The following is a 16,396-nucleotide window of genomic DNA, read 5'->3' as shown; positions in this document are numbered from 1 at the left end:
TGAGATTTTGTCTGTATAGCTTTGCTTTCACCATTTGTCCGAGGATTCGGTGTGTCGGTTTTTTGGGTTTTTTTGTTTTTTTTAACTTAAAAAATTTTGTTTCTTAATAAATGTTTCCTTAATTTTTCCCTTATTTTTTATTTTTAAAAATTAAAAAAATTTTTTTCTTAATAAGTTTTTTCATATTTTATATTTTAAAAAAATTAAAAAATTTTTCTTAATAAATTTTTTTATTAATTTTTTTCTTATTTTTTATTGTACAAAATTGATAAAACTTATTTCTAAAAATTAAAAAAAATTTTTTTTTCCTAATAAATTTTTTCTTACTAATTTTTTTCTTATTTTTATTATAATAGCTTTATTTTATTTTATTGTATTTCATTTTATTCTCTTTCTTCCTTTCTTTCTATTTTTTCTCCCTTTTATTCTGAGCCGTGTGGACGAAAGGCTCTCGGTGCTCCAGGAGGCATCAGGACTGTGCCTCTGAGGTGGGAGAGCCGACTTCAGGACACTGGTCCACAAGAGACATCCCAGCTCCACGTAATATCAAACGGAGAAAATCTCTCAGAGATCTCCATCTCAACATCAAGACCCAGCTTCACTCAACGACCAGCAAGCTACATTGCTGGACACCCTATGCCAAACAACTAGCAAGACAGGAACACAGGCCCATCCATTAGCAGAGAGGCTGCCTAAAATCATAATAAGGCCACAGACACCCGAAAACACACCACCAGACATGGACATGCCCGCCAGAAAGACAAGATACAGCCTCATCCACCAGAACACAGGCACTAGTCCCCTCCACCAGGAAGCCTACACAACCCACTGAACCAACCTTAGCCACTGGGGACAGATACAAAAAACAACGGGAACAACGAACCTGAAGCCTGTGAAAAGGAGACCCCAAACACAGTAAGATAAGCAAAATGTGAAGAAAGAAAAACACACAGCAGATGAAGGAGCAAGGTAAAAACACACCAGAATTAACAAATGAAGAGGAAATAGGTAGCCTACATGAAAAAGAATTCAGAATCATGATAGTAAAGATGATCCAAAATCTGGAAATAGAATACACAAAATGTAAGAAACATTTAACAAGGACGTAGAAGAACTGAAGATGAACCAAGCAATGATGAAAAACACAATAAATGAAATTAAAAATACTTTAGACGGGATCAATAGCAGAATAACTGAGGCAGAAGAACGGATAAGTGACCTGGAAGATAACATGGTGGAAATAACTACTGCAGAGCAGAATAAAGAAAAAATCATGAAAAGAACTGAGGACAGTCTCAGAGACCTCTGGGACAACATTAAACGCACCAACATTCGAATTATAGGGGTCCCAGAAGAAGAAGAGAAAAAGAAAAGGACTGAGAAAATATTTGAAGAGATTATCATTGAAAATGTCCCTAACGTGGGAAAGGAAATAGTTAATCAAGTCCTGGAAGCACAGAGAGTCCCATACAGGATAAATCCAAGGAGAAACACGCCAAGACACATATTAATATAAATATCAAAAATGAAATATAAAGAAAACATATTAAAAGCAGCAAGGGAAAAACAACAAATAACACACAAGGGAATCCCCATAAGGTTAACAGCTGATCCTTCAGCAGAAACTCTGCAAGCCAGAAGGGAGTGGCAGGAAATACTTAAAGTGATGAAGGAGAAAAACCCACAACCAAGGTTACTCTACCCAGCAAGGATCTCATTCAGACTTGATGGAGAAATTAAAACCTTTACAGACAAGCAAAAGCTGAGAGAGTTCAGCACCACCAAACCAGCTTTACAACAAATGCTAAAGGAACTTCTCTAGGCAAGAAACACAAGAGAAGGAAAACACCTAAAATAACAAACCCAAAACATTTAAGAAAATGGGAATAGGAACATACATCGATAATTACCTTAAATGTAACTGGATTAAATGCTCCCACCAAAAGACACAGACTGGCTGAATGGATACAAAAGCAAGACCCATATATATGCTGTCTACAAGAGACCCACCTCAGACATAGAGACACATACAGACTGAAAGTGAGGGGATGGAAAAAGATATTCCATGCAAATGGAAATCAAAAGAAAGCTGGAGGAGCAATTCTCATATCAGACAAAATAGACTTTAAAATAAAGACTATTACAAGAGACAAAGAAGGACACTATATAATGATCAAGGGATCGATCCAAGAGGAAGGTATAACAATTGTAAATATTTATGCACCCAACATAGGAGCACCTCAATACATAAGGCAAACACTAACAGCCATAAAAGGGGAAATCGACAGTTACACAATCATAGTAGGGGACTTTAACACCCCACTTTCACCAATAGACAGATCATCCAAAATGAAAATAAATAAGGAAACACAAGCTTTAAATGATACATTAAACAAGATGGACATAATTGATATTTATAGGACATTCCACCCAAAAACAACAGAATACACATTTTTCTGAAGTGCTCATGGAATATTCTCCAGGATAGGTCATATCTTGGGTCACAAATCAAGCCTTGGTAAATTTAAGAAAATTGAAATCGTATCAAGTATCTTTTCCGACCACAATGCTATGAGACTAGATATCAATTACAGGAAAAGATCTGTAAAAAATACAAACACATGGAGGCTACACAATACACTACTTAATAACGAAGTGATCACTGAAGAAATCAAAGGGGAAATCAAAAAATACCTAGAAACAAATGACAATGGAGACACGACGACCCGAAACCTATGGGATGCAGCAAAAGCAGTGCTAAGAGGGACGTTTATAGCAATACAAGCCTACCTCAAGAAACAGGAAACATCTCGAATAAACAACCTAACCTTGCACCTAAAGCAATTAGAGAAAGAAGAGCAAAAAAACCCCAAAGCTAGCAGAAGGAAAGAAACCATAAAGATCAGGTCAGAAATAAATGAAAAAGAAATGAAGGAGACAGTAGCAAAGATTAATAAAACTAAAAGCTGGTTCTTTCAGAAGATAAACAAAATTGATAAACCATTAGCCAGACTCATCAAGAGAAAAAGGGAGAAGACTCAAATCAATAGAATTAGAAATGAAAAAGGAGAAGTAACCACTGACACTGCAGAAATACAAACGATCATGAGAGATTACTACAAGCAACTCTATGCCAATAAAATGGACAACCTGGAAGAAATGGATAGATTCTTAGAAATGCACAACCTGCCAAGATTGAGCCAGGAAGAAATAGAAAATATGAACAGACCAATCACAAGCACTGAAATTGAAACTGTGATTAAAAATCTTCCAACAAACAACAGCCCAGGACCAGATGGCCTCACAGGTGAATTCGATCAAACACTTAGAAAAGAGCTAACACCTATCCTTCTCAAACTCTTCCAAAATATTGCAGAGGGAGGAACACTCCCCAACTCATTCTACAAGGCCACTATCACCCTGATATGAAAACCAAACAAAGATGTCACAAAAGAAAGAAAACTACAGGCCAATATCACTGATGAACATAGATGCAAAAATCCTCAACAAAATACTAACAAACAGAATCCAACAGCACATTAAAAGGATCATACACCATGATCAAGTGGGGTTTATTCCAAGAATGCAAGGATTCTTCAATATACGCGAATCAATCAACGTGATACATCATATTAACAAACTGAAGGAGAAAAACCATATGATCATCTCAATAGATGCAGAGAAAGCTTTCAACAAAATTCAACACCCATTTATGATAAAAGCCCTGCAGAAAGTAGGCATAGAGGGAACTTTCCTCAACATAATAAAGGCCATATATGACAAACCCACAGCCAACATTGTCCTCAATGGTGCAAAACTGAAGCCATTTCCACTAAGATCAGGAACAACACAAGGTTGCCCACTCTCACCACTATTATTCAACAGAGTTTTGGAAGTGTTAGCCACAGCAATCAGAGAAGAAAAAGAAATAAAAGGAATCCAAATCAGAAAAGAAGAAGTAAAGCTGTCACTGTTTGCAGATGACATGATACTATACATAGAGAATCCTAAAGATGCTACCAGAAAACTACTAGAGCTAATCAATGAATTTGGTAAAGAAGCAGGATAGAAAATTAATGCACAGAAATCTCTTGCATTCCTATACAATAATGATGAAAAATCTGAAAGTGAAATTAAGCAAACACTCCCGTTTACCATTGCAACAAAAAGAATAAAATATCTAGGAGTAAACCTACCTAAGGAGACAAAAGACCAGTATGCAGAAAATTATAAGACACTGATGAAAGAAATTAAAGATGATACAAATAGATGGAGAGATATACATACCATGCTCTTGGATTGGAAGAATCAGCATTGTGAGAATGACTCTACTACACAAAGCAATCTACACATTCAATGCAATCCCTCTCAAACTACCACTGGTATTTTTCACAGATCTAGAACAAAAAATTTCACAATTTGTATTGAAACAGCCAAAGCAATCTTGAGAACGAAAAATGGAGCTGGAGGAATCAGGGTCCCTGACTTCAGACTATATTACAAAGCTACAGTAATCAAGACAGTGTGGTACTGGCACAAAAATAGATATATAGATCAATAGAACAGGATAGAAAGCCCAGAGATAAACCCACACACATATGGTCACCTTATCTTTGATAAAGGACGCAAGCATATACAGTGGAGAAAAGACAGCCTCTTCAATAAGTGGTGCTGGGAAAATTGGACAGGTACATGTAAAAGTATGAAATTAGAACACTCCCTGACACCATACACAAAAATAAACTCAAAATGGATTAAAGACCTAAGTGTAAAGCCAGACACTATCAAACTCTTAGAGGAAAACATAGGCAGAACACTCTATGACATACATCACAGCAAGATCCTTTTTGACCCAGCTCCTAGAGAAATGGAAATAAAAACAAAAATAAACAAATGGGACCTAATGAAACTTAAGAGCTTTTGCACAGCAAAGGAAACTATAAACAAGACGAAGACAACCCTCAGAATGGGAGAAAATATTTGAAAATGAAGCAACTGACAAAGGATTAATCTCCGAGATTTACAAGCAGCTCATGCAGCTCAATAACAAAAAAACAAACAACCCAATCCAAAAATGGGTAGAAGACCTAAATAGACATTTCTCCAAAGAAGATATACAGATGGCCAACAGACACATGAAAGAATGCTCAACATCCTTAATCATTAGAGAAATGCAAATCAAAACTACAATGAGGTATCATCTCACACCCGTCAGAATGGCCATCATCAAAAAATCTAGAAACAATAAATGCTGGAGAGGGTGTGGAGAAAAGGGAACACTCTTGCACTGTTGGTGGGAATGTAAATTGATACAGCCACTATGGACAACAGTATGGAGGTTCCTTAAAAAACTAAAAAGAGAACTACCATACGACCCAGCAATCCCACTACTGGGCATATACCCTGAGAAAACCATCATTCAAAAAGAGTCATGTACCAAAATGTTCATTGCAGCTCTATTTACAATAGCCAGGACATGGAAGCAACCTAAGTGTCCATCATTGGATGAATGGATAAAGAAGATGTGGCACATATATACAATGGAATATTACTCAGCCATAAAAAGAAATGAAATGGAGGTATTTGTAATGAGGTGGATGGAGTTAGAGTCTGTCATACAGAGTGAAGTAAGTCAGAAAGAGAAAAATAAATACGGTATGCTAACACATATATATGGAATCTAAGGAAAAAAAAAAAAAAAGGCCATGAAGAACCTAGTGGCAAGACGGGAATAAAGACCCAGACGTAGTAGAGAATGGACTTGAGGATACAGGGAGGGGGAAGGGTAAGCTGGGACAACGTGAGAGAATGGCATGGACTTATATACACTACCAAACATAAAATAGATAGCTAGTGGGAAGCAGCCACATAGCACAGGGAGATCAGCTCGGTGGTTTGTGACCACCTAGAGAAGTGGGATAGGGAGAGTCGGAGGGAGGGAGACACAAGAGGGAAGAGATATGGGGACATAAGTATATGTATAACAGATTCACTTTGTTATAAAGCAGAAACTAACACACCATTGTAAAGCAATTAAACTCCAATAAAGATGTTTAAAAAAAATAAGAAACAAAAAATAAAAATAAAATGAGATAAAATATTTAAAAATTTTTTAAAAAATAAATAAATATACCAAAATGGATAAATACTATCAATAATCAATCAAATGGCCAAAACAATATGAAAAAAATATCCCACTTTGGTAGTAAACAAATGTATAAAAATAAAAGCAAAGAAAAAGTCTGCTTACCAATCACAGTAGCACTGACTATAAAGAATGATAGTACTAGTATTGAAAATCATGTAATAAAAGTCATTTTACTGAGTATAATTTCTTCAATATTTCTATACAGAAATTTTGCAATACATATCTCACTTTAAGTGTCTATATCCTCTAAATTGACAACTTCCCTTTTAGTAATTCATGTAAGAAAATAACAAGGTAAGTAAGCAAAATGCATTGGAAAAGATGATCAGCACAGTGTTGTTTCACAGGGGAGAAAATAAAAATATATAAATGTCCCTCCACTGAAATTAAATAAATAACGGTAAAATCATATAAATATATATGTAAATATTAAGAGGTCATTAAAATATACACATTTACTGGCATCCAACTATGTCTGTTTGTGTAAGTGAAAGAAGCAGGATGTATTCTATGAGCCTACTTTTATAAAACTGCTTATTTTAAAAGTATATAATAACCAGAAAAAAATTGAAAAAAAAAATCAAAATATTAACAAAGATTCTCTTAAAACAAAGGATAATTTTTCTCTCTCACTTTTTTTTTGTTTGCCTATTCCTTCCTAAACCTTCTTTCTTCTGAAATTAAAAAAGAAAAACAGGACACCAATAGCTACTGAAACAGAAAGATTATTCACCCATGGTAAATGGGGGAGCTGCTTCTAAAATATAGTGCTTCATGATTCCATTGTTTTATACATACACATACACACACACACACACACACACACACTTGGTAATCATTATGTATGTAAGTGAAATCATTATGCTGCACATCTTAAGCTTATATAGTGCTGTATGCCAAGTATATTTCAATAAAACTGGAAGAAAAAATAAATATCACTTTTTAAAAGCAAAACAAAAAAAGTACACATGCACACTCTCTAAACAACAACAGAAAAACTGTTACAATCTGAAACTCTAGAATACAACAAAAACTCTGAAATAAACTAAAATCTCTGAAATATACAAAATTTTTAACAGTGGTTATGTCCAGAGGTATACTATGGAGGCTTTCTTATATTATTTAAATTTCCTCACAAGAAGAAAATGTTGCTTTTACATTAAACACATGCATACTTAAATTTTACATACTTAAATTTTATATTCATTGAGTTTTATATTCAAATATGCTACACAGGTTTACATAAAAATGAAAAGCAAAAAATGGCTATAGCAATATACACATTTGAAATTTAGTATCAAGTCAATTCAAAAGTGTTTCCTGGCACAAAACACTGACAAAGTTAATTTCTCATATAACTCTGAAAATAATATGTATCTCCTTAATACTTACCCCATATCTTTCAGCTACAATGTCTTCAAAATTTCTATTTTGTTTCTCAGCTTGTTCCTTCATTCTTTGGTAAGACTTCCTTAGCCAGCTTAAACCACCATCTTCTACTACTGAAATTAAATTCCAATATTAAATGTCAGTTATACTTTTCACATGGTTATGCAGAATACTTATTGGTACTACAATGATTTCTAACTATAAAATTATATATTATTCCTTGAATATATAAAAATCATAAATACATTTAAAATTCAACATATACTTGAGTGCCTATATATGCAAGGTACAGTTCCACAATTACGAGAAAGGAAAAAATAAAACTACCCTCAAAAACACTGCCACCTAAGAGAATGACAATAAAAGGACATAAATAATTATAACAAAAATAATATTTGATAAATATTATAAAGAGCTATAAAGTTATACAAAAATGAAAATAAAGGAAGAATTGCCTCTAAATGTGAGGTCAGGGAAAATTTCACAAACCAGGCTGAAAAAATGAGTTGGATTTCTATAATCAAAGATAAGAGTAGGAAGGGCATTCCTAAAAATAAATAAGGAATAAAGGTATACACATGGGGTGGAAAAGCTATTTCAGATACAACACAAAGAACAAATAAGGAGCTGAGAGCAGTCAAGAGGGTGGAATAGGAGGACCTGGGGTTCACTTCTCCCCATAAGTACATCAAGAATATACCTACAAGTGGAACAATTCGCATAGAGCACCTGCTGAACACTAGCAGAGGATACTGGACACCTAAAAGGACAAGAGAAGATCCCTGCGTAACCAGGTAGGATGAAGGAGAGAAAGGGAAGAAAAGGAAAAGAGGAAACAGGATGGGATCCACACTCCTGGGGAGGAGCTGAAGGAGAGGAGAGATTACCACACCCATGGAGGCCCCCTTACCAGTGGCAAAATATGCTGAAATAGAGGGGTGGATTCAGGGGCTATTGGAAGAAAGTGCAGTGGCTGATCTGTGGCAGTCAGGAGAGAACAAGACTTCCATGGACAGTCTGTATCACAGCCCTGCGCACCTCAGCCTGAGACAGGTGTCCACTAATGTGGGCAGGGGCTGGGTGCTGACGCGAGATGTTAGGAGAGCAGACCCAGGGAGAGGACTGTGTTGGTTGTGTGGTACAGCCTGAAGGGATGAGAGTGAGGAGCTCAGCTGCACAGAGACAGCCTGTGGGGACAGGATTGAGGAGCTCTGCAGCTGGGAATGCTCCTGGAAGAAGTAGGACTACCTTAGAAGCAAGGCGCCATTGTTGAGTGGCACACAAGGGGCGGGTCCACCATCACAGCCTCTCTCCCCACACGTCAGCCCCGGCCTCCATGGCCACTGGGAGGGATTCCCAACAGAGAGCCCATGCCCCAGTCATTGCAACCTTGTCCCCCTCACATCTGAGCGAGTGTGCATGCCCCAGTCGTAGGCACCTTATTCCCTCCTGCCTGAGCAAGCATGCATGCCCCAATCGATCACCACCTCTGGCCAATCCCACCTAAGCGAGTAAGAATCTCCCACTCAGTTGCTGCCTTCGCCCCCTCTCACCTGGGTGGAGAGCAGATGCTTGAGGTTGGCCCACACACCGAGATGGGACCGAAACCAAAGCTGAGCCCCCATGGCTGTACGACTAAGGAAGAGGAATTAAAATCTCTCCGTACAGCTGCACAAGCCACAGATTTAACCCCCACGATCAGCCTGGTATATCCAACACCTGCAGAACAACTGAATAGATGAGTGCTCCCAGAACTGAGATGGGTCTAGCTTTGGCAGCTGTGGACTTTGGGGACATGTGCACATGGGAGTTGGGGCAGGTCAGAGTCTGTGTTGCAACCACACTGCCCACAGCAGGTCCACAGACTTACCTGAAAGGTCTTTGAGGGCCTCCTGGGGAGGTGGAGGTTGGCTATGGCTCACCGTGGGGGCAAAGGAACTGATAGCAGAGCCCCTAGGGAATTATTTTGTTCTGTTTTGTTTTGTTGTTTTAATTAATTTTATTCATTTAAAATTTTAAATGTATTTTTTATTGGTCTATTGGGGTTTTTTGTTTGTTTTGTCTTTTTTGTTTCTTTTTGTCTTTTTTTTCTTTTTTGTTTTGGAGTTTTTTTCTCTTTTTCTGTTTGTTTCGTTTTGTTTTCTTGTCATTTTTGTGTGTTTATTTTTTGTCATCTTTGCTTTTTGTATTGTTTTTGTTAGTTATGTTTCTACTGTTTGTTTTCATTTTGAGGTATTTTTGTTTGGTTGGTGGTTGTCTACTTTGTTTTCTTTGTGGGTTTTTTTTTGGATCTTTTTGGTTTTGTTTGCTTCCTTTTGGTTTTCTGTTTCTCTTGGTTTTTGTCTCTTTTCTGTTTTTTTTCTTGTCTTTCTGTTTGTTTGTTGTTGGCCACACCACGTGGCTTGCAAGTTCTTCCTTGGTTCCCCAGCTGGGGGTTGAACCTGAGCCCTGCGGTGGAAGCACAAAGTCCTGGCCACTGGACCTCCAGAGAATTCCTGGACCCAGGGAATATTAATCAGAGTGAGCTCTCCCAGAGGTCCTCATCTCAGCAACAAGACCTGGCTCCCCCCAACAGCCTGCAAGCTCCAGTGCTGGATGTCTCAGGCCAAACAACCAGCAAGACAGGTACACAACCCCCACCATCAGCAGAAAGGCTGCCAAAAGTCATCCTATGCTCGAGATACCCCAAAATACAGCTCTTGCCACAGCCCTGCCTACCCAGCTCCAACCACCGGAGCACAGGCACCAGTCCCTCCAACCAGGAAGCCTACACAAGCCCCTGGACCAACATCACCCACAACGGGGCAGACACCAGAAGCAAGAGGAACTACGACCCTGCAGCCTGCGGAAAAGTGAGGACGAACATAGTAAGTTACACAAAATAAAAGAACAGAGGAATATGCTGCAGACAAAGGCGTAAGATAGAAACATAAAAGATCAAGTAAATGGGGCTTCCCTGGTGGCGCAGTGGTTGAGAATCTGCCTGCTAATGCAGGGGACACGGGTTCGAGCCCTGGTCTGGGAAGATCCCACATGCCACGGAGCGGCTGGGCCCGTGAGCCACAATTGCTGAGCCTGCGCGTCTGGAGCCTGTGCCCCGCGACGGGAGGGGCCGCGATAGAGAAAGGCCCGCGCACCGCGATGAAGAGCGGTCCCCGCACCGCGATGAAGAGTGGCCCCCGCTTGCCGCAACTGGAGAAAGCCCTCGCACGAACCGAAGACCCAACACAGCCAAAAATAAATAAATAAATAAATAAGAAAATCCTTTAAAAAAAAAAAAAAAAAGATCAAGTAAATGAAAAGGAACTAGGCAATCTACCCAAAAAGAATTCAGAGTAATGATAGTAAAGATGACGCAAGATATCAGAAACAGAACGGAGGCACGGATCGAAAATATACAAGAAATGATTAACAAAAACCTAGAGGAACCTAAGAACAAACAGTGATGAACAATACAATAATGAAATGAAAACTACTCTAGAAGGAATCAGTAGCAGAATAATTGAAGCAGAAGAATGGGTAAGTGAGCTGTAAGACAGAATGGGGGAAATCACTGCAGTGGAACAGAATAAAGAAAAGAAAGAAAAGAAATTAGGACAGTCTCAGAGACCTCTGGGACAACATTAAAGGAACCAATATTCGAATTATAGGGGTCCCAGAAAAAGAAGAGAAAGAGAAAGAGTCTGCGAAAATATTTGAAGGGATTATAGTTGAAAAGTTCCCTAACATGGGAAAGGAAATAGTTGCCCAAGTCTAGGAAGCACAGAGAGTCCCATACAGGATAAACCCAAGGAGAAACATGTTGAGACACATATGAATCAAACAAACAAAAATTAAATACAAAGAAAAAATATTAAAAGCAACAAGGGAAAAGCAACAAATAACATACAAGGGAATCCCCATAAGGTTATCAGCTGATATCTCAGCAGAAACTCTGCAAGCCAGAACGGAGTGGCAGGATAAATTTAAAGTACTAAAAGGGAAAAACCTACAACCAAGATTAATCTGCCCAGCAAGGCTGCCATTCAGAATCAACTGAGAACTCAAAGCATTACAGACAAACAAAAGCTAAGAGGATATTCAGCACCACCAAACTAGCTTTACAACAAATGCTAAATGAACTTCTCTAGGCAAGAAACACAGAGAAGAAAAAGACCTACAAAAACAAACTGAAAACAATTAAAAAAATAACAATAGCAACATACCTATCAATAATTACCTTAAATGCAAATAGATCAAATCCTCCAGCCAAAGGTACAGACTGGCTGAATGGATACAAAAACAAGACATGTATATATATACTGTCTACAAGAGACCCACTTCAGCTCTAGGGACACATACGGACTGAAAGTGAGGGAATGGAAAAAATATATTCCATGCAAATGGAAATCAAGAGAAGGCTGGAGTAGCAATTCTCATCTCACACAAAATAGACTTTAAAATACAGACTGTTACAAGAGACAAGGAAGAACACTACATAATGATCAAAGAATCAGTCCATGAAGAAGACATAACAATTGTAAATATATGCACCCTACATAGGAGCACCTCAACATAAGGCAAATGCTAACAGCCAAAAAAGGGGAAATTGACAGTAACACAATAATCGTGGAGGATATCAAGATTCCACTTAAACCAACGGATACATCATCCAGACAGAAAGTTAAGGAAAACACAAGCCTTAAATGACACATTAGACCAAATACACTTAATTGATATTTATAGGACATTATATCCAAAAGCAGCAGAAAACACTTTCTTCTCAAGTGCACATGGAACATTCTCCAGAATAGGTCACATCTTGGGTCAAAAATCAAGCCTTGAAAAATTTAAGAAAATTGAAATCATATCAAGCATCTTTTCTGACCACAACACTATGAGGTTAGAAATCAATTACAGGGGAAAAAAACTGTAAAAAACACAAACAAATGGAAGCTAAACAATATGTTATTAAATAATCAATGGATCACTGAAGAAATCAAAGAGGAAATCAAAAAATACCTAGAGACAAATGACTCCAAAAACATGACACTGCAAAATGTATGGGACACAGCAAAAGTAGTTCTAAAAGGAAAGTTTATAGCAATACAAGCTTACCTCGAAAAACAAGAAAAATCTCAAGTAAACAACCTAACCTTACATCTAAAGCAACTAGAAGAAACAAACGACACCAAATATATGACACTGCAAAATGTATGGGACACAGCAAAAGTAGTTCTAAAAGGAAAGTTTATAGCAATACAAGCTTACCTCAAAAAACAAGAAAAATCTCAAGTAAACAACCTATCCTTACATCTAAAGCAACTAGAAAAAGAAAAACAAACAAAACCCAAAGTTAGTAGAAGGAAAGAAATCATAAAGATCAGAGCAGAATAAATGAAATAGACATGAAGAAAACAATAGCAAAGATCAATAAAACTAAAAGCTGGTTCTTTGAGAAGATAAACAAAATTGATAAACCTTCAGCCAGACTCATCAAGAAAAAAAGGGAGAGGATTCAAAGCAATAAAATTACAAATAAAAAAAACAAACGTTACAATGGACACGACAGAAATAGAAAGGATCATAAGAAATTAGTACAGGCAACTCTATACCAATAAAATGAACAACGTAGAAGAAATGGACAAATTCGTAGAAAGAAAGAAACTTACAAGACTGAACCAGGAAGACACAGAAAATATGAACAAACCAATCAGAAGCACTGAAATTGAAACTGTGATTACAAAGCTTCCAACAAACAAAAGTCCAGGACCAGATGGTTTCACAGGCAAATTCTATCCAACATTTAGAGAAGAGATAAAACCTACCATTCTGAAACTCTTCCCAAAAATTGCAGAGAAAGGAGCACTCCCAAACTCATTCTATGAGGCTACCATCACCCTGATACCAAAACCAGACAAAGATACCACAAAAAAAGAAAATTTATAGGTCAATATCACTAATGAATATAGACACAAAAATCCTCAACAAACTACTAGCAAACCGAATCCAACAGCACATTAAAAGGATAATACACTCTGATCAAGTGGGATTTATCCCAGGGTTGCAAGGATTCTTCAATATACACAAATCAAACAACGTGATACACCACATTAACAAACTGAAGAATAAAATCCATATGATCATCTCAATAGACGCAGAAAAAACTATAACAAAGTTCAACACCCATTTACGACAAAAAAAAACCCTCCAGAAAGTGGCCTAAGAGGGAACCTACCTCAACATAAAAGAGTCCATATACAATAAAACCTACAGCTAACAATTAGTCAATGGTGAAAAGCTGAAAGCATTTCCTGTAAGATCAAGAACAAAGCAAGGATGACCACTCTCGCCACTACTACTCAACATAGTTTTGCAAGTCCTAGCCACAGCAATCAGAGAAGAAAAAGAAATAAAAGGAATCCAAATTGGAAAAGAAGTAAAACTGCCACTGTTTGCAGATGACATGACACTATGCATAGAAAATCCTAAAGATGCTATGAGAAAACTACTAGTACTCATAAATGAATTTGGTACAGATGCTGTATACAAAATTAATACACAGAAATTCTTGCATTCTTACACACTAACAACAAAAAAATCAGAAAGAGAACTTAAGGAAACAATCCCATTTACCACTGCATCAAAACGAATAAAATACCTAGGAATACACCTACCTAAGGAAACAAAAGACCAGTACTCAGAAAACTATAAAATACTGATGAAAAAAGTAAAAGATGACACAAACAGATGGAGAGATACATTCTTGGACCGGAAGAATCAACACTGTGAAAATGACTATACTACTCAAAGCAATCTACAGATTCAATGCAATCACTATCAAACTACCACTGGCATTTTTCACAGAGCTAGAACAAAAAATTTCACAATTTGTATGGAGACGCAAAAGACCCAAAATAGCCACAGCAATCTTGAGAACGAAAAATGGAGCTGGAGGAATCAGGCTCCCTGACTTCAGACTATATTACAAAGCTACAGTAATCAAGACAGTGTGGTACTGGCACAAAAACAAAAATATAGATCAATGGAACAGGATAGAAAGCCCAGAGATATACCCATGCACGCATGGTCACCTTATCTTTGATAAAGGAGGCAAGCATATACAGTGGAGAAAAGACAGACTCTTCAATAAGTGGTGTTCGGAAAACTGGACAGGTACATGTAAAAGTATGAAATTAGAACACTCCCTGACACCATACACAAAAATAAACTCAAAATGGATTAAAGACCTAAATGTAAGGCCAGACACTATAAAACTCTTAGAGGCAAACATAGGCAGAACACTCTATGACATAAATCGCAGCAAGATCCTTTTTGACCCAGTTCCTAGAGAAATGGAAATAAAAACAAAAATAAACAAATGGGACCTAATGAAACTTAAAAGCTTTCTTTCGCACAGCAAAGGAAACCATAAACAAGACGAAAAGACAACCCTCAGAATGGGAGAAAATATTTGCAAAGGAAGCAACTGACAAAGGATTAATCTCCAAAATTTACAAGCAGCTCATGCAGCTCAATAACAAAAAAACAAACAACCCAATCCAAAAATGGGCAGAAGACCTAAATAGACATTACTCCAAAGAAGATATACAGATTGCCAACAAACACATGAAAGAATGCTCAACATCATTAATCATTAGAGAAATGCAAATCAAAACTACAATGAGATATCATCTCACACCGGTCAGAATGGCCATCATCAAAAAATCTAGAAACAATAAATGCTGGAGAGGGTGTGGAGAAAAGGGAACACTCTTGCACTGTTGGTGAGAATGTAAATTGATACAGCCACTATGGAGAACAGTATGGAGGTTCCTTAAAAAACTAAAAAGAGAACTACCATACGACCCAGCAATCCCACTACTGGGCATATACCCTGAGAAAACCATCATTCAAAAAGAGTCATGTACCTAAATGTTCATTGCAGCTCTATTTACAATAGCCAGGCCATGGAAGCAACCTAAAAGTCCATCATCGGATGAATGGATAAAGAAGATGTGGCACATATATACAATGGAATATTACTCAGCCATAAAAAGAAACGAAATTGAGTTATTTGTAGTGAGGTGGATGGACCTAGAGTCTGTCATACAGAGTGAAGTAAGTCAGAAAGAGGAAAACAAATACAGTATGCTAACACATATATATGGAATCTACGGGAAAAAAAAAAAGGTCATGAAGAACCTAGTGGTAAGACGGGAATAAAGACACAGACCTACTAGAGAATGGACTTGAGGATATGGGGAGGGGGAAGGGTAAGCTGTGACAAAGTGAGAGAGTGGCATGGACATATATACACTACCAAACATAAAATAGATAGCTAGTGGGAAGCAACCGCATAGCACAGGGAGATCAGCTCGGTGCTTTGTGACCACCTAGAGGGGTGGGACAGGGAGGTTGGGAGGGAGGGAGATGCAAGAGGGAAGAGATATGGGAACATATGTATATGTATAACTGATTCACTTTGTTATAAAGCAGAAACTAACACACCATTGTAAAGCAATTATACTCCAATAAAGATGTTAAAAAAAAAACAATATGCCAATAAAAAATAAAATAAAATAAAATGAAAGTAAAAAAAAATAGCAATAAACTAAATATCAGGAGACCTAGATTTTAGTGTTGCTGTTGTTATTAAATAGTTGTAAGACCTCAAGCAAGTCATTAACTCCTTTAAATTTTGCTTCTTTGTCTGCAAAATAAGGCAGTTGATTTAAACCACCTTTGAAACAACTTCTCAAAAGATTCTGTAAGAGAAAGCCAAAAAATAAAGAGGGAAAAAAATCTATATGGATGAACAAAAATACAGAGTTTTTAAGCAAGAATATCTACTAATTACATGGTAACAGAGTCTTCTAA

The 16,396-nt window shown here is 37.2% G+C and overlaps 1 protein-coding gene across 2 annotated transcripts in view; it reads right to left on the bottom strand.

Moving 5' to 3' along the window:
• The window catches only part of CWF19L2 (CWF19 like cell cycle control factor 2), a 185,528-nt gene that overhangs the window by 122,408 nt on the left and 46,724 nt on the right, over positions 1-16,396 (bottom strand). Inside the window, exon 7 of one of the 2 annotated variants that reach the window (XM_007182672.3) lies at positions 7,541-7,650. In XM_007182672.3, the coding sequence (XP_007182734.1) occupies positions 7,541-7,650 (110 nt within the window). The remainder of the gene's footprint in view (positions 1-7,540; positions 7,651-16,396) is intronic. The other variant, XM_057553460.1, reaches the window with a different exon arrangement.

The sequence above is a fragment of the Balaenoptera acutorostrata genome, chromosome 9 (assembly GCF_949987535.1).
Source record: "Balaenoptera acutorostrata chromosome 9, mBalAcu1.1, whole genome shotgun sequence".
NCBI classification, from domain to species: domain Eukaryota; kingdom Metazoa; phylum Chordata; class Mammalia; order Artiodactyla; family Balaenopteridae; genus Balaenoptera; species Balaenoptera acutorostrata.
This window is presented reverse-complemented; position numbering and strand designations above follow the sequence as displayed.